The sequence below is a fragment of the Rhipicephalus microplus genome, chromosome 7 (genome assembly GCF_043290135.1).
Source record: "Rhipicephalus microplus isolate Deutch F79 chromosome 7, USDA_Rmic, whole genome shotgun sequence".
Lineage (NCBI taxonomy): Eukaryota > Metazoa > Arthropoda > Arachnida > Ixodida > Ixodidae > Rhipicephalus > Rhipicephalus microplus.
In genome coordinates, this window is record NC_134706.1 from 33,273,277 (window position 1) to 33,298,540 (window position 25,264).

The following is a 25,264-nucleotide window of genomic DNA, read 5'->3' on the forward strand; positions in this document are numbered from 1 at the left end:
ATTAGGCTGAAAGTTTGTTTAGTTAAATACTTATTGCCACTAGGGAACGCCTCCGTCTCTGGGAGGGGGCGAAACAGGAAAAAGTTGCGTTTTCCGGTTAAAACAAGAAGCACGGAGCCATTTGCTCCCGTTTGCTGTCACCTGATTGCAGCCGCTTGCAGCGTCCTACAAGTGACGTAAGAAAGGAAAGTTGAAAATTTCGGCACTCCGGGTCGCCACGGGAAAAAGTAAGCACCCACTTTTTAGCGACGACGATTCGTTGAGCCCCGGTTAGCGCCCGCGAAGTCGGCGATTATGTTCAGCTGGTCCACTGCGGCGTTCGACAAGCTGTTGGGTAAGCAAGCTTTCTCCTACAGCTACATGCTCCGTGTTTTAGTATTTTATTTTTTCTCGTCGTTCTCCCACAACTACCGCTCTTGTCACTGTGCGTTGACGTCAGGCATTCGGGGCTTGCAGCGCAACGCGATCAGTCTTGTCGCCAAGAGTCAGCCAAGCCTTCGGATTATCGGTGTTTACAGCTTTTACGTGCCATCATCGCTTGCTGTTCTGAATCGCTTCTGTATGTAACCCGTTATTCCGTCTTATTCGTATTGTTACCATGGTGTCTTTCCATCCCGTAATACTCGTTTTGTTGGCGTTCGAGTTGCTGGGAGGTTGAGAACCTCACAATCTTCACCCGCTGACGTCATTTCGTTGTGATCGCATCCCATTATCACAAGCGTAGTACCGGAAGCCTTTCAGTGTTTATTGACCACATCACGGTGCTTATACAACAAGGACAAACCAAGCTGGTTATGGAATAACCCGCTTGCTACAAGTTTAAACTTAATACGGCGATTCTTTACTGATACAGCTGTCGTCTTGCTTTCAGACAAGGCTACGAGCCATTTGCTGTTGGAACCCGACTGGCCATCAATCATCCAGATTTGCGATTGCATTCGGCAGGGCGACGTGCAGTGAGTGTTTTTTGTACCGATGCTGTCGAGATTAGGGGGGTGCTTTGATCTGACACGCAGGAGTCATTTGCTGATAACTGACTCTTATCGTCCGTTTTCGTTACAGACCAAAGTACGCTGTTAGTGCGATCAAGAAGCGACTGTACACGCGCAATCCCCACGTGACCCTGTTTGCTCTGCAGGTGATTTTTTTGTGAATCGTTGATTACTGCATGCGCAATGTCAATACCAAAGTGTCACTGCCGTCCAAAGATAAACGAAATGCGACATTGCGGTCTTGGTATGCACTGGTCGCAGGTTCTCGAGTCCTGTGTCAAGAACTGCGGCTCCCTGGTTCACAATGAAATCGCTACCAAGCCTTTCATGGAAGAGTTGAGGGATCTTGTGAAGGTGAGTGTGCCAATAACTCTCTTCCATTGTGGTCACCGGCCATCATAGTAGCACTACCCTTAATATTTGTTTGTGAATGTGTCTTCGCCATTTTATGAATGCGGATGAGTTTCGTACATGAGCGTAGACACGTTCCTACATCATGTAAGAATGCTAACACATAACACACATGGACGCAGGAATACTGCATAGCACAAGCGCCAACTGTCAATTACAGAGATGCCCCGTGGCAGAAAAAAAAACGGTTGGCAGAAACTTAGTTGCACGTGTTTATCTGCACACAAATTTATTGCTCAGTTTCAGTCTTGGGACTGTGCCCGCATCTGCCTGACCACACTCGGGGCCCACTGTAAGCTGTTTTAAGATGAGCATGGCGTCCATGCACACTGCATTTCTCTCTTTTGTACTGAATGCCGAAATGAATTGAAGAAATATTGAACTTGAATTTTGAAGTAGTTAGAACACTGTGCCGATTGCCTTGTTTAATTGCTGGCAGCACAGGAAAGCCCTGATGTGTAGCGATTGACATATGTGATTCCCACAAGCATAAAATCGGGTCGTGGAACAAATGAGCAGGTTATAGACCTTCCCAAAAAGTCTGCTTCGAAAAGACATTTATTTGAAGCAGTGTCTCTCTCTTTTTTTTTTTTGCTCCTGTGAGAATCTGCTAGTTTTCAGGAAGTTGTCATGTTTGGTTTGCAATAGGTAAGCACTAAGAAAGAAATGCAAACAGATCTGTCTCTTCAATAAATGTTTGTACTGAATGCTTTAGAATGATTTTGAAAACATCATTTGCAGTGTATTTAGCGCATACATATTATTCTGGGCAGGGAAAGTACTGATAACGTAGCAGTGGTCCTGGGAAGCATTATTTTAGTATATAAAACATTAGGTGTTCAGTTCCCATAGTTCGGACGTTCTTCAATGCCTTGACCTCTTTTGAATGTAAACCTTTGACATAAGTCTGTCTGGTTGGGTATGAAACCCGACGTTTCGAAATTGACTTGGTTCCTTCCTCAGGGATGACTGCGGTCATCCCTGAGGAAGGAACCAGGTCGGTTTCGAAATGTCGGGTTTCTTCAAAACTTTGAGTTGGAGCCTAAATCATCTCCCTTGGCCTCTTTTGCAGGCAAACACCAACGAAGCTGTGCGAGATAAGGTACTAGAGCTAGTGCAGGCTTGGGCTCACGCATTTCGCAACGACCCCAACTACAGGGCCGTCCAGGACACGCTAAACCTGATGAAAATGGAAGGTGAGGCACTCGCAACAGTTGGCTGCGCTTGCTTTGTCCAGTCAAACTAGTATCATTTGTTCATTGCTTTGTGTGCAAGGGCAGCATTCACTTTTCTCGTTGTTTGGCGATTCTCTTACCGTTCTTGTACGTGCCGCAGAAGTGACTGGAAACTGCGAAACGATATTGGAGAGCTGACGTGTGATAACTTCCAATAACAATGATATTAATTAAAGTTTTACATCCCAAAACCACGATATATTTACGAGATACACTGTAGTGGAGGGCTCCAAAAATTTCAACCACCTATGGTTGTATGATCTGCACCCGAGTCTGACTAAGCACATGGGCTCCTAGCACTTGGCTCGGATTCTGTCTCGTAACCTTCAGCTCAGTAGTCGGGCGCCATAACCGCTAGACCACTGCGTGTTGGTAGAAAGAAGTTTAATTTTGAGTACAATGTGATGCGTCTTTCAGTACTGCAAAATCCCCCACATCGCGATGGTGACATCTAGAACTCTTACGTGCGCTGTTTGACAGATTACTGGCCCGCTTCCATATAAAGTTTCTTTAAGTACAATTTCGTACTTATGTTTGCTCACTCTTTCCACTTTTCCTTGTCTTTTTGGTAAATACAAGTGCACGATTACAGGCTTCTAGCTGTCCAAGTGCTTTGAAACACAGATCACATGTATGAATTTGAACTAGATTGACTGCAAATGTGGGCTTCAAGCGTTGAGTTAAGTACCTATTGTCTTTGTTCTTACTTTTTAATGAAAAGAAACAAGGCTGGTGGAAAAAGCTAGTAAGTAATGACAAAAAACATTCTTCTTTTCTCTTGAAGCGCTATGATTGTTACAAGTGGACAGGGTGTCTGGTTAATATTGATAGTGGCTTATAAAAAAAAAGGATTCTCCTTTGTTTTTGGTTGGGTTAGTTTGGGAACTTAAGCTGCTGGTAAATCAATTGCATGGAGTTAAATTTCATGATAGCAAGCTGTGTTAACTATGCTAGTAACCTATAACATTTGGCCATAATGATATATCGTGCATAAAAATATCAAATGCGGTAATACCTCGTTAACCCCCAGTAGCATATCTCGAAAAATCTGCTAATTAATTTTCCGATATGTCCCATGTATATTTTTCCCTCTGTTTCGAAATATTTTTGGGTCGGATTACGGATAACTCGAAATCTTGACTACGAGTGGAACGAAAATTCTGCTGCCGGACCACTTCACAAGATACACGCGATGCTGCCACGCCTAATTCTCAGCCCAGCGACATATCAAAACTTTGTCAAGCAACCATGTGGCATGTCATCCGACACATGTGCTGAGCAGGGACGCCCTCTGCCCACGCTTGGTGTAGTTTGTCTTGTTGTTGGCTTTGTGCAGTGCACATGATTTCCCCTGATGTGTGATTTCCGTTGATTTGTGCAAAGCGAGCAGTACGAATTTTTCGCTGACTGTGAGAAGCGGCAACTTAGTGCGAGTGTGACAAGCATGAAGTCAAAGCAGTGGAAGTCGCTAACGCTAGAAAAAAAAAAGGTTGCCCTAATTAAGGAAGTGGAGAAAGGAGGCCGAACGAAATCGAGCATCGCGCAGGAATTCAGCATCCCTTTGTCTACGCTTTCGACGGTGCTGGATGGATTTCAGCAGAGCTTCTCTAGCCACCGGAAGCAGGTTCGAGGGTCGAAGTTCCCAGACGTTAAAGCTGCGCTGATTGCAAGAGTGGCCAACGTTCCCGTCTCTTGTGTGTTATTTTTTTCTCTTTCAAACCTGCACAAAAAGAAAGACTAGAAACTGCGGCTGAAGAGCCAGTAAGTAGTAGTGGTTTTCCTGAAAAGCGCTCATTTTTCCCGGCGATTAGCACAACCTTGCTTATCGCAAAATTTTCTCTGGTTTTTACGACATTGAGTCAACGAGGTATTACTGTACAATATCTTGAATTTTACATTCCTCTAGAAGTATTGTAGCATAGAATATGAACAACAGTTAGTTCATAAGTATTTGATTAAAAAGACAAGTCGTACTAGAGTCGGTGTCTGTGGCGTCCAGACTTTTTTTCTCGTTTGCACGTCCTGTCCTTTATTATGAATACTGTAGCGTTCTCTCGATACAGGTGGCGCAGTTCTACAATGATTCTAGTTTAGAGTAGTGGTGTGTGATTCGACAGCGTCTGTTCTGCAAAAGTCGATCCACGTGCGGATCGTTGCCGTGGCGTGACGTCGCCTGCACTTATAGTTTTCCAGTAGTGCTCAGTACAACTGATCAAAACGTTCTGATATAGGAATCTCGCTTTTTCTCTCCAGGGTACAAGTTCCCGTACCTGAAGGAGAGCGACGCCATGTTCTCGGCCGACCAGGCCCCCGAATGGGCGGACGGCGACTGCTGCCATCGGTGTCGCGTCCAGTTCTCTCTTGTCCAGAGAAAGGTGACCCGATTGTTGTGGCGACACATTCTCTCTTATCGCTCGGGATACCGCATTTGCTGCTTGCTAAGTACAAGACGGCGGTTCATTACAGTTTCAGCACAAACAACAAGTGAAAGGGCATCGTGGGCAAAGGTGCGAGAAAATACGGCAAGTTGAACGTATTGTGAAACCAGACTGCCATGGCTCGTGTTCAGGTGACAGTGTATGAAGATAATCGAAATCTCCTAAGTGCATCCTGCAATGAATTCAAACTCTGTGACAGTGATTTGAGTACCTCATTACACTCGTCCAAAATTGTGCCAGAAATTACAGTCATTGTAAGAGGGGGTAGCATATCAAAGGTTGAACCTTTGCGGTCTGCTGTGAGCCCCTGCTTGACAGTGCAATGCAGTCGTAGTCTGTGGTCAGGCACTACTGGGTAAATTCTTTTTCGTGCTTGATTCATGTGCGCATTTTATCACTACAATACGCCATCTGTAAAAGAGTAAGTATACTTCTTTTATTCCAGCTTTGAGTCTTTTAGTTTCAGATCAGAACAGATGAAAGGTTGGAAAAGGTTTTGGCCCGCAAAAGGTTAAAGATATGCCCTTGGATGTGTCCAGTACATGCTGGAAACCTCCACCATTTGCACTTGTTTAGAAAAACTATATAATCAGTCTGGCTAAGTCGGTCGACAATGGCAAAGACTGCCTAAGCGTAGGGAACAAAGGACCTCATATTTTCTTTGCGACACCCACAATTCAATTGGAGTTCCACAGATCGCCTTCGCTTCAATCACATCATGACTGCCATAAGTAACTGCAGCCCCTTTTTGGCTGCATTACGGAAACTCCAGCATGCTGTACGAATTTTAGGTACTTGGTGCCATAGAGTTTCCTAATATACACGAGAGGGAACTCTGGCGCTAGTGTCTATGCGAGCTGCAATGCACGGCGCTTCAGCGAGCATAGCAATGATGGTTAGTACACGTACTTGTCTAATTTTCGTACATCTGGCCTGCTTCTGGCTCCGTGTGTGTTTGTGTGGCTTGTAACTGTTATCTCGCATAACAAAAATCAGCAAATGTTCAGCGGCTGCGCTTCACCTTATTTTTTTCGGCTTACCATTTCGAATCGGGTCACGAAGTTTAAAAGAATTCGTTCTTTCCTTCAAAACAAAACCGAAACCATCAATAAACGAAGCCGCAAGTACGATTCGTCGCCCGCAAGTACGAAGACTAGGCAAATCCGTGTACTACCCATCATTCCCGTGGTCGCTGAACGATCGCAGCGCCAGATTCCCCTCTAGTTAATTTTAGGAAACTCTATGCTTGGTGCCACTGCCACTGTCTGGAACTTTTCTCATAGATAGATAGATCATGCACCATGTAATGCCCCAAAAACGTTGCAATGTAAAAGGCCAGTCTGCCAATGCTTGCACCGCTTTGGTCTTATTGGTTCAACCTCTCTTGTCAAAACTGTCTTTGTCTTACTCGGTTCATCGTCGTTTTCTCGGCACAGCACCATTGCCGCAACTGTGGCCAGATCTTCTGCCAGAAGTGCTCCTCGCAAAACGCGCCCATTCCTCGATTTGGCATCGAGAAAGAAGTGCGCGTCTGCGAGGCCTGCTTTGAGAAGCTCTCCGCGTGAGTACCCCCCTTCCTCGTGACGTTTGGAATGTTTCCCTTTTTTTCCCCCTCATATTGTATTGCTAGGATATGTACAGGTCTGTTTAATGTAGCTAAGATCACACGACGTATTAGGGATGACGAAGCTTGTTATAGCGTGACACCAGACACATGTTTGAAGGTCTTGATTCTTGAGGCACACAGAGGCAGTTTCAGTATAAGGTATGGACGTGGCAAACACTTCTGGATATAGTAAACAAAAACTCAAAATGGTAAACACTTCAGAGAATTTCATTATATTAAAATTTGTTGTATCGAAGTTGAACTAAGTTATTTTCGTTGCACCACAACACAGTGCAGAACATATTCTTCATGTTGAGAATCTGTTGTCATCCTCGCATTTTATTCCTCAAAGCATGTTTCATAGCTTGATTGTCTGCTCTTCCCGACAGCGCAAGCAAGGCCCTGGCGGCCAAGGCACCACAGAAAGGAAGCGGCTCCGAGCATTCATCCCCTAGCCAGACCTCTTCCGCAGTAAGTGCTGAACCAGATTTTGGTCGCCGCGCTCCGAAAGATGTACGGGATTAACAGTGCTTTCAAGGACATCAGTTGCAATATGTCCTGACCGCAAAGAATCACTGCTTCATATTATATGCTTACGCAAGATAGCTTTCGTAGTAATTTCGGCATCTGTTTATTTATGAAGGGTCGAAAAGCTTTCGTCAGCGTTATTAATTTCATGATAAGGAACTGAACGTGGGTGTTACGTAAAAGTGGAAGTACATACTATAGTGAAAAACAGAACATTTTTTTTGCAAGAACGTTAAGAAGGTTCGAAGTGTGCATAAATACAGTGCAGTCCACTTATAACGATACCACATATAACGATATATCGGTTATAACGATGGGTCGACTTAACAGTCTCATTTTATGCATTGGGGCTATGGGGAAAAAAACCATATATAACGATATGTTATCCACCGCATATCGGATACAACGATGAAAAGTTTGCCGTGGACGGCATGTTTCATTCAGAATAATCGTAACATTTAGATTGATAAGTTCTTCTGAAACGAACTATGCCGAGACAAGACGAAAAGTTAGCGTAGGCGAGTACGTATCTGCCGCCACTGCAGGACAGCGCCGGCAGCGCGTCCCGGCCGTTCAAAAAGCCGAGGAGAGCATCGCGAGTGAGTGAGTGAGTAACAACTTTATTAGTCGAAGGGGTGAGGGGTAAGGGAGGCTAAGCCACGAAGGCTGCCAGGCTGAGCATCGCGAGTTGGCGCGACGCGCTACAGATGGCGCCAGCTGTGTCACGTTTTGCGCCTCGCCGCGCGTCGACCGCGGAGAGGCTGAGAGAATTTTAAAAAAAAAATGCGAAAAGCAAAGCGCCGCGCTCCGCGGCTCCCCGCCTTCTACAACGGCAAGCCGGCAAGCTACTCGTAGCTTGCCGAACGAAAGCGGGAAAGAGAGAGAAAATAAAAAAAGCGAAAAGCAAAGCGGCGCGGCGGCATCGGGGCGGGGCCTCGTTGGCATTCAGGCTGTGTACCTCTGGCTGTGCTTTCTTCCTCCCACTGCTCCCACCCCGCCGTCGGTTAGCCTCTCTTCCTCAGCGAACCCGTGATGCGTTCTTCGGAGTAAGAAATAAAGTCTTGTTTTGACATCCTACTATCTACAATATTTATTAATTGCTGAAAATAGCGAAATGAAGCCTGGAGCTACAAAAGGTACGTCCGGCGACGATTTTTTGGCGGCAGTCCAGATATAACGATCACCGGTTATAACGATCATATTTTTAGGTTTTCTCGATATCGTTATAAGTGGACTGCACTGTACAAGCGAGTCACTACCAACACAGTAACAACGTGACAGTCCCTAACCTAACCTATTTTTACCTTAGTTGAGTGAACAGCAGCATAGTAGTAGCAATTATCCCATTATCGGAGAGAAAAATTACACAAAATTGGAGCTAGTGACAACGATCAAGGAGGTCACAAAGTTTAGCATCGTGCTGAAGCACAGTTGGTTTTGGTACACCGTACCATCACTTTTGGAGACATTGAGGAAGATGCGATGCTTTAAATGGCTTTACTAGAAAGCTGTCGAAGCCTCATGGAGCTCAAGACACGATACGAGCTACGTATAAGCGGGGTTAGTGCCGCTCGAGAACACCACACAGAGTTATACTAAAGCAAGGCTGGCTTATGAACATGCACACGCATCACTCTGCTATCAATGCGCGGTCAGAAAGGTGGTCTTATAAATGAAAGGGCTACGGAAATGCAAACGGGCATATAAAAGTGCAGTATGACAACCATTGCTATGGCGACAACGGCATCGCATGCTGATGGGCGCATTAACCAGAAACTGTGAACGAGTTGCCCGATGAACTGATTGTCAGCTTCAATACTTCTTGTATGTACGCTCCTGTGGATCTTTCTTCACGAAAATGTGCCTGCATCTGCCAGCATGCCGCAATGCTCTGTAGAGCATGTGTCTTGCACTTCCTTCTGCGATCTTTCTTTCATTACTTTCAGTGCATCAGAACTGGCTGCAACCAGATTTCGATAGATGACCTGGGCTGCACATGCCTTACTCGCGTTTGCACCGCACTCGCGGGTTGAAAGACTTCAGTTCAGGGCTATGTAATCCACGTATCGTCATTTCCACTGTGGTCAATTTGTGTCATGTCAGTGCGATTTCAGTTCGTACACCTGCATTAGAGCCAGCATCAAAGTTAACGGCCATATTCGTAGCAATGTAGCGTGGTTATTGCGGGCGATTGCACTTTGCAGTTGTTATGCGGAAGGCTTGGCTGTCACTGATGGGCACTTCTAGTCATGTTCCCTAATCATCGTGGTTTCCTCAGCGTCCGTGTGGCGCGAGTCAGGTTGTGATCACACACAGGAACATGGTCTTTCTCAAAGGCGAATTTGAGACGAACAGTACTCCCTAAAGCAAGGAATTATTAATGTTCAACACATAGCTGAATGCCTTAGAAGAGCTATAACAATAAATGCCTGTTCGGAGGTACAAAGTGATGTTCAGATTGCAGCGTAATTACAATTAGTGAACATCTGTTGTTAAAGTGCAAGTTATGAAGCCTTGCTCATAAGAAGTGCTAGTTGAGTTTCAAGTAAAAGTAAGCAATTAGTTTAGATACACAGCACTCCTCAGAGCGCTTCTATAGCTCGTAAATTCTGGTTTTCTGAGCAACAGAGCCTGCAATGCAAGCCGTCTTCAATGCAAGCCCTCTTCAATGCAAGCCCTCTCGTTGTTTAGCTTATGTATAAGAAATTATTCATAGTTTTGCTTCATTGTTTTTGATTGTGCACCGTTTGTTCTATGAAACATTGAAAAACTATGGCAGAAGTTGTTGTATTTGTGAATAATGACTACGATAAGGTCTATTGCGACCCCATCCTATTTGCTGCTGAGATGTGTTGACAATTTTGCATAACTTTAATTGTCATGGGCGAGCTAAGCCATCATTCACAACAGTGACTTCAAAACGACTTAGGTGCAAGTACTACAGCTCAGTAGTGATCTCAGATCGATTAGTCCTTTGCAGTTTGGCTAGTACATTTGGATTACCACAGTAGTGGCCTGTTTCACGGCAGTGGCAACTGTAAAGTCACAACATCTATGTGACCAGGAGTCCGTTGAATGCGATGCATTCTGAGTTCATGGTCGAGGGGTGTTGTTTTGATGCTGCAAGCATTTTTTTTTTACCGAGTTGAGCGAGAAACAGATAGCGACCAATAAGGAATCGGCATTTTAAAAGGCAGTGATGAGAAGCCACTGGTCAGATGGTTTAAACTTGCGCTTTACTTTTTGCCCCGATTCTTCACTCATGTGTGCGTCGATGTTAACATCAGCTTTAGTCAAGGAGGAAGAAATATTTATGAGGTGCAAACCCATGGCGAACAGGTAATGTCACATTGCCGGAAAGCCACTTCATGCTGGCGACATCTTGTGGCAGAAGAGGGAATTGGCGCCGTCTCGGTTTCTGAGCTAACCGTTCGCTCGTGTTCCACCGATGTCGCGAAGCGGAGACGCTGAGCGCAATCACTGCGACTTTGCACCGCAAGACGGTGGCAGCTAAAATGTCTCCGTCAGAGCATGTTATCTGGACACCTGCGACGTCCGTTACAACGGGAGTTTCACTTCCTAAATATTTATTCCTCCGTGGTTTCAATCGAAGGTGGGTTGTCTGCTGAGAAGTACTTTCGCATACCCCGTGGCAAGGGTCTCGATTTCTTCAGTTTAACGTAAAACGAGCTTTTTTTTTGTTTTTGATGCGCCGCAGCCTGCTGGGGGCAAATCTGAGCAGGAATTGCAGGAAGAGGAGGAACTGCAGCTGGCATTGGCACTCTCCAAGAGTGAAGTGGAAACCAACCAGCGTTCCACTGTAAGTTGCCGTAGCAGCTGCCGTAGGACAGTACGACAATGCGGTGGTGGTGGTGGTGGTGGTAGTAGTAGTAGTCGTAGCAGCTGTAGTAAAGGCTCGTTCACACCTTTGACTTCGACTGTTCTCATCAAATATCTCAAGGAAATTCACCCTATGCATGCATACATTGCTCTCTTCACTCTTTCTGACCATATGCTGACTGATTGATTGCATTTCTCATCTTTTGGTATCCACATTTCCCACTTTAGCTGACCACAGCTGATCTCTACTGCACGTTACATGCACTGCATGAATCTACTTTTTTTTCTGATTTCAATTGCAGATTCAACTGCAGTTGAATCTCGATACGAATTCGAATGGATCATGCAAAATATTCGTGTCATCCCAAATTTGTTTGAACCAATGACAAGCTAAAGCTGATCATGAAGATAAACATTAACTTTATTGGGGTCAACTACTTTTTGCTGAAAAACGGTCCATGAAAGCGGCAATACTTATTGGAAATTCACTCGCTTCGCTGCTTAAGCGGCCAGTAAAACGGGCCACGAAGTCGACATGGAAAAAAATCTGTCCTGAAAAATTTGCACCGTAAAATTTCAAGCGAAAATGCCCGAACAGCCACAGAATCACATCCGCATCCATTCGTTCTGCTCCTCATACACGCCCCCGTCGCTGCTTGATAATTTATTCCATTTTCGCCAGCTTCCTGAGAATTAAAATTCGCACCAAATTCTAGTTATGCTTGCAAAGAAGTGAAAACAGTTTACACCTTTACAAACGTTGTTTCGGGAGATGTGCCAGCAGAAACGACGCGAGCGGACGCAGCGGTGGCGACGGATTCAGGTGGCCGTGCAAAAAGGAGATATGTTGGGGCATGCTGACTTGCTGCTGCTGCTGCTCCCTTTTTACTTCTGCTGTTCTCAGCGATTGAATCCAAACCAGGCTGTCGATGAACCCGTCTTTTCCAAGGTCGTGAGCTTTGTCGTGCTGCAGGGGTAGCTCGCGATTTGTTTACATCACGTGGTTTGAGAGCTAGTGCAGGCAGTGTAACCAAGGCCGTTAAGCAAAAAGGCAATCTGCTATCAGGTGGTAAAAAAATTAGTCTTGTACGGATTTTTTTGCGTCGGCCGCACGGCATGGCTTTCCGGCCACTTAGATGGTGAAGTGAGGGGAATTGCAATGAGTTTTGCCGCATTCGCTCCCTTCGAGGCCAGATTTAAATGGGCCTTTCTCCCACAAACAAGTCGTGTTGCGCTGTTCGCGTGGAGCGGTCAATCGCGCATCCACATCATTCACGGTGGCTGGGGAAACCGTTCGTGTAGCATCGAATCGCGGCGTATCTTATATAATGTAGTCCATCGAAAACAATGTTAGAGTTCATACCATCACGAAATTTGCATCAACCATAATCGTACCATCAAGATTATGCTGTACAAACCTTACCGTACTGCATTTTTATTTCTCAATGTAAGAATATTAAGCTGAACAGCTTGTTTGGCTTGTGTTGTGTGTTCACTTTCTGTGGGGCAGGTATCGACAAGGGGAGCCATCTTGCACAACAGAATGCCGCATTAACAGAGAAGAAGAGGGAACAATCGCTCATTGAGCGTAGTGGACTTGTCTTACAAGAATGCATCACGTTTTGGTCATTTGATGGGCAACGGTATAATAAAAAACGCTAAGTTTTCAACTCATAAAGAAATGTAGAATTATTATAACTCAGCATCAATATTTATGGGGCATTCTTTTTCCAAAATTCAAATTGGAAAGCATGAGGACTAACTAGTTTGTTAATTAATTTCACGAAACCCTCCTTTATGTTGGTGGTGGCCGTTTATACGAACTAAACCAGACATAAAACCAGCCCATTCGCTTCTCCTGTCTGAGCACTTACGTTTGAATCTAGTCCAAGTCATTTGAAGACCTTTTCGTGTCCATTCTATTGGACAGAACGGTGTCTCTATTTGATATTAGCTCATTCTTTGCCTAACAGAAATGAATTATTGACAGCACTGCCCTCACGGTTGCGTCAGATGTATACACGCTAGCCTCGACCGGTCACGTCTGGCGCATTAAATCTGTACGAGATGGAACCCATGGAGGTTGTTAAAGACGAGGCAACCTTGCTTATTCATCATTCTTCGATTTAGAAAGGTGAAATACATTTGCGGTTCTGCCGAGGTCGTCAAAGCTTTCTTACAACTTCTATCTAAAAGAAATTCTGACACTGGAAGCTGTTGTGCGCATGGAATGCTAGGATATGACGAATTCAGATTGGTGTCATTCTCGGATGCCTCTAGGATCCATCTAGCTAGCAGAATTTCATTCTTAACAGTGATTTGCATTGTAGTTACGCAGCATGTAATGAGCAATCTTCGTTATTGGTGTTTGATTTAGTTTTGAGAACTTCTACAGTTAGATCTTGTTGTAACAAGATTCAACTCGGTAATGGCTTCGCTAAAATTCTTATTAACTAGCGATTAGTTACATCCGTGTACCCAAGGACTGCGTGCGCATGCACATTCTTTTTTTATTTTCTTTTACCAGCGGAGATCGTGGCAGCCTCCGAGTACAGTGTCGAACACGACCACAACCAATTCGTCAAGTCCGCCGGTTTCGGCCATCGATGTGAGTCCTGCTTTGTGTGTTGTGTTGCAAAAAAAGTTGCCAAGGCAAGGCGTTCACTTGATGTTTTGACCTTTTGACGATGTATAAACATTGAATTTGTTAAGATTATCATTACAGACGCGTCGTGAGACGTTCATCGCAAAATAAAAGCTGGCTAGGCTGTGCAGTTCTCTTTACACTTCTAAATTCACCCACCAGCAGTCTTGGATCTCGAGGAGGGGGAGGGGATGATTTTATTTTTAGGCCAGTGCTTGGTTCAACTTGGACGCCTGCTCATAGAGGGAGCTACACTTCGGTAGAAGAGGCTCGTAAGTTGGGAGTCTTAGATTGTGGTACAACATCGGCTGGGCGAACGTAAACTGCTGATCCTACAAAAGAATGCAACGGAGGCACGTGAAACGCATTTGGCATACGACGGAAATTGAGTATTCCATTGCATGGGTTATTCCGCTGTCACACGGGCACTTAAACAAAAAGACTTCTGACAGAGTATTGCTCGCAGACGCACGACAGCAGGTGTTCTCTTTTTCAGAAGCAGTCTTTTCTGTAAACGGGGTTCGTCGACCTCTTTCAGAGCCGTGAGTGTGCAAGTTCGGCACCTGAGGTTGTCGGCAATTATAATTGGTGAAAAAGGGGGGGGGGGGGGCAAATATAATTGCTGTCACCTAGGCTCATCATACAAATAAAATTCGTATCTTGAGGGAGGCATTATAAGCCCTTTGAAGCTTATTTTCTTGGGCAAGCAGGTCGATAGGATCGGGGATACATGGCGGCGCTTAGTGGGTCGCATGCACGGACGCAAAACGTCATAACATTTATGGCCAGCTCTGGATGCACACAAAGAGCAACGGCTACAGTGATCGGAGGGGGACGTTGGATTTTATATATCGAGATACGTAGTTTTGTTTTGCTGGCTTTGTTTTGAAAGCTAGCGCCACGCTTTCGGTTGTGCATTCGAAATAGGACACCAATAGGAGACAGTCAGTGCTGTTTGTCTGTGAGGCAACGCCTCTTAATAGAAAGCTTTTTGTTTAAAACCCTTTTTAAAAGATCGCTCACGTAAAAAGGCTTTTGAGTACTCGTGTGACAGGGGTATTAGCCTAACCTGAAAAATCTTGACTGATGTGTGAAAAAGCAAAGAGCTGCACCTTGTTGCGATGAACATTTTAGACGTACAGTGCGGAATCATAAGACTGGTCAGATTTTTGCTGCACTTATTTACAATGTTATTGCAGTTTCACGTGTTTTTGGCATGCTGCTGATTGTGGAGATCGCTAAATATACAACGTGCCATGCACTTCTCTTTTGCTTTTCCAATCAGTTTGCTGTAAGTAAACGCTTCGCATGTCAAATACTACTCTTCTTTGTGCATTCCCGCACTGTACGTCTAGTCGCAAAATCTCGGATGTGACACGCTCTGCTTGTTGAATGCAAAAGCAGGCTGGCGACAAGGCTTCGGACAAGACGCGCCGCAAGGACCTGGCAGACGGCGACCCGGAGTTGGCTCGCTACCTGAACCGCGCCTACTGGGAACAACGGCAGCAACAGCAGCAGCAACAGGACACCAACGCGGTCGACGGTCTGCCGTCGCGACAGAGCCCTATACCGAGTGCACCGACCTCCGCAGGCTCGCCGTTTACCGTTCCACCTAAAAACGCTGAGGTAAACTAAATACTTGACTTGAGGCTGGCTTAATGACACTGTAGTCGCTAAATTACATGCACGTAGAGCAAAAAAAAAAAAATAAAAACACACACACACAACCCCCATCGTGTAAGATGCAAGTTTGTTATAATGAGGTTTTAGTGTACATACTCTATAGTGCTGTATGAAATAGAACACGGGAACGAGTGGCCGGCGCTCTGCACGGCCGCCTACAGCGCCACGTACCGACAGCAAAAGAAAACATGTTCGCTTTCGGCGTTATCTATAGGCAAGCAAAATAAGCAACCACGGCCGGTCGGCAAGCGCTGCTGGATTACGCTGTCGCTACGATAGCCCAACTGGCGATGCCTGCAGTGCATCATCTGCTCCGGACAAATCGACCGTGGTGGGCAGACGAGACCCAGCACAAATGACCAGTCACGGCAGGTCACGACCAGTCTGGAGGCGCGCGCTCGCAAGCGCGCGCCTGGAGACTAGTTATTGAGACAGGCCGTGATTAGTTATTTGGTTCGTCTATAGATGACTCTGAAAGGAGATGTGTTTTGTTTGGCTGTCGGTTCATGGCGCTGTAGGCGGCCACCTCCGAGCTCTGGACACGCGCTCCCGTGTACCCTTTCATAAAGGACGACAAGAGTACATGAAAGCAAATGCAAGTGAACGGAAAGGCTGTTGTAGTTGTGAGGCCCCAGATAACGGCAGCCCTCAGGTTTTAGCGTTATGTCACACTAGCACCGTGTCAACGTCACGGCCATGACGATCTCCCTGCCGCTATTCCAGAAAGTGGACATTATCGGTGGCGAGGCGGACTCTCAGCTTGAGGAGTTCGTCGCCCAGCTGCGCTCTACGCTGGAGGTGTTTGTCAACCGACTGCAGAGCAATGCGGCTCGTGGAAGGCCTGTGGCCAACGACTCCTACGTGCAGAGCCTGTTCATGAGCGTCACTAACATGCACTCGCAGCTGCTGCATCACCTCCAACAACAGGAGGACCTGCGCGGTGAGTCATTTGTTTGCTTGTTTGTGTTCTCCCCATTAAGGGGTACTCGCACTGTTTTTCGAAGGCGAGTTCACATTGCCATACAAATCTTCTGTATACAGACGTCTCTGAGCAAGTGTGACGCTTAGTAAAATGTGATAAGATACTGTATTTTGATATTGATGTCAGTTTTCTCTTGCTGGCCCTACCGAAATTGTCACTAGCGTGAAATCAGGCTACAGTGCTAATTCTGGTGTTCTGATGACGTAGTGTACCGAAACTTTCGAAATGGTCACTGCATGGAAACGTCACAATACCTTGTGCGAGCATATGATGAAAAGCTTGTGCCATGTTGTAATGTCAGGGTAGGGTACAGACCAATATTATTCTTTCTTTTGCCTTTTCAGGGTTCATTCATGCGTAACTTTACATCTTCAAGGCACTTGAGGGTTTGGCCTTTCATATGATGCAACAAAAAAAAAAATCGGCTAAAATTGTTCATATCGGTACCCCTTTAACTTACAGCCCTAACTCAATCACAATTAGGCCTGCTCAGGAGAGCCATTTGGGCAGCTTATTTTCACCCATTGGTTGAGTCTGAAAGAAAAAAAAGCTTTGCAATACACTTGTACCTTGATATGATGAAGCCAGATATAGCGAAACATTGCTCATAATGAAGACGTTAAAGAATAGTGTTAGGAGTATACCTTATAACAAATTTCGGGTATAAGTAATTTATTTTCGTGTGAGATGCAACTTTGTTATTGAGTGTAGTTGCAAAACGGAGAATGACGCAATGATGTGACTCTTAACAACCTGTCTTTGGTCCTTAGCTTTTCGGAGATGCAGGGGGCAAGTAAACATCTCCTAAAATGCACCATCAGGCTGTCCTCGGCTACCATTGTCGTCGAAAACGTGCAAGACCATTACTTATAACGCTGTGCTTTAAAGCACGGGCAGGTGCCAAATAGGCAGACTTACCCCCCTTTTCAGTAACGCTCATCAACTTGAACTAGACTTAAAATTGCCTTCAATACAGCGCATTTGAAATGCATCTGTGTGTTTGTGCTGCCTTTGCACCGCCTAAAAACAGCGCATTCGAAACGCTTTTGTGCTGCATTGAAGTCGGTGGCAAGTCACGTTCAAGTCGAGCAGCGTTTCTGAATACGGGGGTTAGTGCCCACCTTAGAGAACTAGGGCAGGCCGTTGCATCTCCTCTGTTTTTCCTGTGCACACCTTTATGCGACCAGCTATGTCCAATAACGCAGGGAAAGATTCACAGATTGTCCTCCATTACTTGAGCCAACCTCCCTCGTCGCATGTTCAGTGACTATTAGTTTGAATGTGTAGACTACGGTGGCTATACTTAACAGCATATGCAGTCGAATTTCTTAATGTTTACGTGTAGCAAAACCGCATTTGGGAAGCGCAATGCATAAACCAAGCGATGAAACTGCAGCATTATGAAATAGGTTGTTTGGTGCCCATTGCCATGTAGTTGCATTATGCCAACTCTGACACGCATTTGCACATGACCTTACCCATCCACCTATGTATGTGTGTGACTATTCTAAAGAAAGCCTCTTGAATGTTAATAACCTATCCTCATCTTATATCACTCTGATGACCATATGTCATTTCTGTGCCAGAAGGTCGGAATTGAATACTGACGTGCTCAGACCCGCGTCATTTCCTAGCGTGGGGCCCTCCAGCCGTTGCTTTAGATCAACTGCATTGCTATAAATTACTTCACTTTTGAAATACGCGGCGAGTTCATATGTTGTCGCTCTCTCCTCACGGACTCTTTTTTACGCAGAGTACTACGAAGGTCTGCAGGACAAGCTGGCCCAGATCAGAGATGCCCGTGCCGCCCTGGACGCCCTGAGAGAGGAGCACCGCGAACAACTCCGACGGGAGGCGGACGAAGCCGAGAGGCAGCGGCAGATCCAGATGGCCCAGAAACTGCACATCATGAGGCAGAAGAAGCAGGTAGGACCTGGCCTTGTTAACTTACTCATTTACAAGCAGCACTCCTAGAAATAGCAGGGGCCCATTCAGTTGGCTTAGCTGCTATGGTGTTACGCTAATGCAAACACATGGTTTCACTGAACAGCCACGACAGTTGCATTTTGATGTGGGCGACGCGCAAAAGCACACATGGGCTTGGATTTTGGTGCATATTAGAGAGTTCCAGGTGGTCAGAGTTGATCTTGTGTCCCTCCACTACAGTGCATCTCTTGAGTTTTGTTTTCGCTATGCGAGACATCGCATTTGACTTGATTGCAGTCATGGCTGTTTGTATTTCGCTAGCCTCAACGAGTGTTCACCTCTGTGTATACAGAAAGACGTGTTATGCGCACCATTGATTCTTGCAGGAGTACTTGCAGTACCAGCATCAGCTTGCCCTGCAACGGATGCAAGAGCAGGAGCGGGAGCTTCAGATGCGGCACGAACTTCAGAAGCAGTACCACCACGGCGGCGCCGGATTTCCCAACCAGCCCCCGGGGTTACCCCCACAGAGCATGCCTCCTCAGGGAATGCCTCCGCAGCAGCCCGGTCCACCGGTCAACATGGGAGGACCTCCGGACCACTCCCACATGCACCTCCCTCCGCAACTCCGCGGTGGGCCCATGCCTCCGGTGGGACCGGCACAAGGTCAAGTGATGCCACCTCCTCAAGGCCAACCCATCCCGCAGGGAATGCCCTCGCAAGGACACCCCATGCCACCACAAGGACAACCGCATGCCATGACGACGCAAGGACACACCATCATGCCCTCACCAGGACAACACTCGGTACCACCTCAGGGACAGGCGATGCCTCCACAAGGACACCTCTCGATGCCCCCGCTGCCACCCCACTCTGCACCAATGTCGATGCCCTCCCAGATCCCGTCGCAGCAGCAACGAGCAAGGCCTCCTATGCCCATGCCAACGATGCCGCCACCGTACCGGTCCCCAACACACGCTGTGCCAACCACGGTACCCATGCAGTACATGATGGGGACGGCGCCACACGCAGCTATGATGGGGCAGGCCCAGTATGGTCCCATGAGTATGCCCGCTCCCATGGGACTTCCCATGGACTTCCAGGCATTCAGCATGCAGCAGGGTAAGTTCACTCCCCTTCATGAAAATGCCTGTTCGTACACCTACACGTAAACTGCACAGTGTTGTTACTTTGTTGGATATGATAGTGCTTCGAAGGTGTGCAAGTGCAGTCAGGTTTCAATGTTATGAAACATTTCACTGCAGTATAGTCTGGTTTGTTATTAGGAATTATCAGATATAACTATGCATAAACTGAATGCTATAGTATTCGACTTCTGTGCCGTCCCCTCTCGAAGAGAGCGGCCAGGAGCCGTGTTTGCCTTTCAAGTGCCGCCAAGGGAAGTGGGGGAGACGCTTAATCCCCTCATAGGGGCTACTTCCACGTCTTGGAACCCCTTTTCCCTTTGTTATGGCCACTTTAAACGGGCACCGCAAATGACCTTCAGAGCGTCATTTGTCATCTTCTCTGTCGGCTCACGGAGAGAGTGAAAACACCGGTCGTCGACAGAAGAAGAAATGCCAATCGGCCGGCAGGCTCACCCTACCAGCCCGAGCAACAGCACCGCTTTTTTAAGGGGGACTTACTGAGTGCTTGTGAATGTTTGTTGAAATGTGACCCCAATTCCTGTTAATTAAAGTTACTTTTGTTTAAATGTTCACGAGTGTTCGACCGTTAACTGGCTGGATAGCGGACGCTTTGACCCGTCAAATGCGAGCTGCGAGACCAGCATAGTAAAAAAGCGCTTCAACTGCCATCGGCCGCCAACTCAACGTCCGCCGGCATTGGGATACGTCGCCACGGCAAGACCCCCGGTTGAACCCAGACACACGCCCATTGCTAGGATATCATTGCCAAGGAGTTGAGCAGCTGACAGCAGAAGGGCAGCAACAAGGTGGGCTCATTTCACAGTAAAAAGGCGCTTCAACTGCCATCGGCCGCCAACTCAACGTCCGCCGGCAATGGGTTACGTCGCCACGGCAAGACCCCCGGTTGAACCCAGACACACGCCCATTGCAAGGATATCATCGCCGAGGAGTTGAGCGGCTGACAGCAGAAGGGCAGCAACAAGGTGGGCTCATTTCATCTTTCAACGCTTAACGCGCAGCTTAGCACCATTGTTTCACATACGTCCGCTCCGGGACAAAACGTGCAAGCAAGAATGGACCAGGACGAGCTGACGCCAAATGTCACACCACAAGATGAAGCTTCTGCATCAAACGTTCGGCCGCAAAGAAAAACAACCCTATCGACGAGGGCTAAAGAAATCTACCAAACGAGCCGCGAAGAGCACTGCCGTAAACTAGATTCTGTTTGGAAAAACGTGCAGAGCGCTGTTCAGGCACTGTCACGCGCTAAGGGAGAACAGTTTACCGGCGCCAAAACGCACCTTCGTGCAAGTTACGAGCGCTACGAACGTGCTACCGCAAGATACTCAGCCTTTCTTGAGAAGGCGAAGACGTTTGAAGCCAGACACGAATTACGGCTCCGACAGGTAATCGATGAAGACCGTAAGGCGATCGTGAGCGAAAAGTTACGAGAGGCTACGCCACAGGAACGCGACAAGGCACATGAAACAGCATCGCAGTTCTTTCTATCGGTTCACTCAAGAGCTTCCTCGCGATCACAACGATCGGGCTCCTCCACGATTAGCTTGGCTGCTGTGCAGGCCCGCGCGCAAGCAGAGGCCGTCAAAGCAAGAGCTCAGTTTGGTCGTAAAGAGGCCGCAATGCGCTTAGAAAAGGCAAGAATTGAGGCCGAGCTTGAGGTACTACAACATGAAAAAGAGGCAGCTGCTGCAGACGCTCAGGCAAGTGCACTCGAGGCAGCTGTGGAACAGGATGGCGGGGAGTGTGTGCGCCCACACCCACCTTTAGACCACACACTACGGGTTTCGAGCTACATCACTGAGCAAGCCGCCATACGTGATGCCGAGCTTGCGTCTCTTCGGGTGCCTGTTGTTCATCCGAGAAGCCAGAGCTTGGAGCATGCCGAAGTAACCAACCACCTCCCGGACTTCCGTGACTACCACCAGCCGCCTGCGTACACGCCAGCACCTAACAGTTCAAGCTCAGAGCTTGCCGGCGTCCTTAAATTCCTGTGCCGCAAGGACCTAGTCTCTACAGTACTTACAAAGTTTGATGATCGACCTGAGAACTTTCGAGCTTGGAAGTCGTCTTTCAAAGGCGTCATCAGAGGTGTAGACCTTTCTGCGCAGGAAGAGCTCTACCTTCTAATCAAATGGCTTGGTCCTGAGTCATCGCATCAAGTCCGAAGGTTGAAATCTGTTCATGTGGATGACTTCTCGAAGGGCTTAAACATCGTGTGGAAACGGCTCGACGACACCTTCGGACACCCTGAGACAAAAGAGCGCTTCGTGCACTTCATGAAAGTATATAAAAGAAGGCGACGTCGTGCTCATCAGGGACAAAGAAGCAAATCGCAACGATCGGCCCATCGGCGTTGTCACCCAAAGCCTGCCCAGAGCGGACGGAATGGTGCACAAGGTGGAGGTGAAGATTGCAAGGAATGGCGCAAAAAGGAAACTCTGCCGACCGATATCGGAAGTGGTGCCCTTGTTTTCGCCATTAACAAACTGTGGCGTCTAAGAAGCAGACACCAGACGGGGAGTGTGCCGTCCCCTCTCGAAGAGAGCGGCCAGGAGCCGTGTTTGCCTTTCAAGTGCCGCCAAGGGAAGTGGGGGAGACGCTTAATCCCCTAATAGGGGCTACTTCCACGTCTTGGAACCCCTTTTCCCTTTGTTATGGCCACTTTAAACGGGCACCGCAAACGACCTTCAGAGCGTCATTTGTCATCTTCTCTGTCGGCTCACGGAGAGAGTGAAAACACCGGTCGTCGACAGAAGAAGAAATGCCAAGCGGCCGGCAGACTCGCCCTACCAGCCCGAGCAACAGCACCGCTTTTTTACGGGGCACTTACTGAGTGCTTGTGAATGTTTGTTGAAATGTGACCCCAATTCCTGTTAATTAAAGTTACTTTTGTTTAAATGTTCACGAGTGTTCGTCCGTTAACTGGCTGGATAGCGGACGCTTTGACCCGTCAAATGCGAGCTGCGAGACCAGCATAACTTCGGTTTAACGCAAATTTTATGTTTCCCAAACTTTCGAAGAATTGGAAATGTACTGCTAGACGTATATCTCACCGCTACTAACCTCCCTGGAAGATGGTTTACTGCATGGTGAGGCAGCTATGCAGTGAAGACGCCTCTGCAGGAGAAGCCCATGTACCGCAAAGCCACAAGTAAAGGAGCCTGCAATTCTTCTTCAAACACACATTTAATGGTTTCCGTTGAAGAAGCTGCCGCATGAATCAACTGCTGCAGAAAGCTTTCAAATTGGTAAAACGTGAGCGGAGCCGCAGATATTTGCCGCACTTTCAAGCGCTTTCTCACTATTTTCGTGCCATTGAGCATGCTGAACGCTATGCGGGGTGGGGTGTTGATGAGGCAAGAAGAGTTTCTTCGTCACCATGCATCGCGACCTTGAACCTTTCTTTTTTAATTTTTTTTTCTTTGAACATGCGACTTATTTTCTGAATGATCGCACGCAGGCACGTGGCTGCATCTCCCGGCAGCAACGGCAGTTATGGAAGTTACGATGATGAAATCGGTCAATGGCCGTGGACTTCAGTATATGGCGCAGTGATTTGGGTGTCGATTCCAGGCTGCGTGCTGCACTGTAATGTTTGGCTCTTGTGTGCTCAGGAGCCCCCAACTTCTGATTGGTAGCGTTTTCTGATCACACTGAAAAAGTAATGCTGGGCTCTTTGACGGCTGAAAGCAGTACACATGTCGCATTACTGTATACCTGTACGGGAGACAGCCGTGCAACCTGCATTCACTAACCGGAAACATTTTCCTCAATGCGCGTCTTGCAGCCATGTCTATGGGCATGCCGATGATGCACGGAGCCATGCCGCACCAGGAAAACCCAGCAGCCTCTCCACCAGCACAGCACCACCGGCCGCCGAGCGCCAACGAGTCTGCGATGGGCGCGCCGCAGGCCGGGGCTCCACCGCCAGTGCAGGAGGCAGCCCTGATAAGCTTCGACTAAACTTCGCACGTCTCTTGACGCGTCCAAGAAGGGCATGCGGTGTTTTGACGAACTCTTTCGTTTGAGGAGTGCTTGCCCCTCCCTGGCCTGCTTGATGCGATTGTACAGTCTTGGCACATTATAGGATACGCACACTTCTGGTCCTTAAGTTGAACTTGCTAGGGTAGAAGTGTGGGGCAGTCGGTTAATAACTCTTGGTGGTCTTTCTCGTGCAGTGCCCGAAGGGTTGTTCTTTCGTAAAAGGAGGCTGTAGAGGAAAGAGGCACTCCTCATCTCTGCCTTATTCCCCCTTCCCCTTTTTTTTTATAATATGAAACGACCGCTCGTTGGCTGTGCGAGACAACCCCACGAACTATTGCCCGCCCAACGAAAAACAAATGCTTTTATTAAATCCCTTTAGCAAGGTGGTGCCACGAGCAACCAGCTGGTCGTGCTTTTACTTTACAGTCGGCTGGTCGTACGACTCAATCGGAGATTACAGTGGGGATGTCGGCATCCGCATTTGTGCGAGGAAAAAAAATATACATATATGGTTGGATAGAGGCACTTTCGCTGTCATGTATCCAAGTGTGGTACGTCTTTTAAACAGAAGACTGGCGCTCTGAACGCACAACTGCGAATTGGACTGCAAGTCACTCGAGGATGCAATGTATAAATAAAATGCACCATCACACGACTGCAGTTGCAACAAGGTCTGTGCAAGTTGGCAGTGCCGACATCTGCGATATGCCAACGAACGCTTAACGGAGATCTTTCTTTTTTAGGCCAGTGTGCTAAGTGGAAATTTAATAGGATTCGCTTGTGGCTGCATTGGAATTTCGGATTAAGAGCAGCTATCTTTTATAACCATGCGCGAAGAATTGCACACTAGTACTAACCATCTGAGTTTCGAGATGCCGCTCTTAAGAGTAACTTAAGTAAAAGGTGTCGGCTGGTAAGTAACTCTTCAGAGCTATCAGGGTAGCATTCAACTTGAGGGAGTCTGATTTTGATTGCAGTACTGCATGTGAAGTGTACATTCTCGTGGGGTGGGGCGGGGGGGAAAATGCAACATCGAAAGTAGTCTGTGCTCGCCATTTCTCAATGCCGTCAACATAACTTGAAGGAATGAATCGGAAGTAACATCCGATTGTTGCCGACATTTAAAACATTGGCCATCTTTTCCAAGAACTCTGCTTTCGTGTAGGTCGTGTTTAGTACTATGCCCAATTATTGCATTCTTGTCATCCTTAATTAAAGCACGGCTGGTCATGTGCGATTGTGTTATCGTTGCGAAGTCTTTTGTGTTTGTGTCCGAAGAGGCTTTGAGTTGGTTTAGGATAACTACGGAACGTGCTATATGTATGAAAAAAAAAAATGCAATTAAGCGGCACGACGGCAACGTTTGTAATTATATATAGGTGCACGCTAAAGCTATTTTATTTCCTGTGTACATTGATATGACTTTTATGTATTAAAGGCCTTTTTCTTGATGCTGACGGCTCAGTGTTTGTATTCATTTGCATAATGTGTTCACATCAAGACATGAAAAATATAGCAAGCCATGTGTGAGGTGTTCACAAAATGGATTTCTTATTTTAAACACCCGTGTACTCCACTATGTTCGAAATGCCTGTCACGGTTTCTCACAGCGGCACGGATCTGAGCAGTACAATATAATACGACCATATACTGATAGATCTGGCTGGATAGACCTCTACCGGGGTACGTCGCAGTGTGACGTCGCCAGCGCACGTGCAAGGCAGCGATTGACAAAACACCCCTGCTGGTGGCTCAATACTGTGCTTGGAGCATGTTTTTCTTCCTTTTTTTAAAAGCTCAAACATCTTTCTGTTGCAAGATTAGCT

At 47.0% G+C, this 25,264-nt stretch overlaps 1 protein-coding gene across 3 annotated transcripts; it reads left to right on the top strand.

Moving 5' to 3' along the window:
- Positions 1-84: 84 nt before the first annotated feature.
- Positions 85-24,895, top strand: Hrs (Hepatocyte growth factor regulated tyrosine kinase substrate). 3 transcript variants are annotated; one of them, XM_037431292.2, is made up of 15 exons: positions 85-334; positions 872-956; positions 1,063-1,138; positions 1,254-1,346; positions 2,476-2,599; positions 4,892-5,013; positions 6,513-6,637; positions 7,072-7,153; positions 10,929-11,030; positions 13,578-13,658; positions 15,099-15,320; positions 16,101-16,317; positions 18,113-18,285; positions 18,672-19,407; positions 23,242-24,895. In XM_037431292.2, the coding sequence occupies exons 1-15, from the start codon at positions 295-297 to the stop codon at positions 23,415-23,417; spliced, it is 2,454 nt and encodes an 817-aa protein (XP_037287189.1). In that variant the 5' UTR covers positions 85-294; the 3' UTR covers positions 23,418-24,895. The 3 variants fall into 3 exon arrangements, with proteins under 3 accessions (XP_037287189.1, XP_075725085.1, XP_075725086.1); XM_075868970.1 differs by lacking the exon at positions 85-334 and adding an exon at positions 347-559; XM_075868971.1 differs by lacking the exons at positions 85-334; positions 10,929-11,030 and adding an exon at positions 347-559.
- Positions 24,896-25,264: the final 369 nt, after the last annotated feature.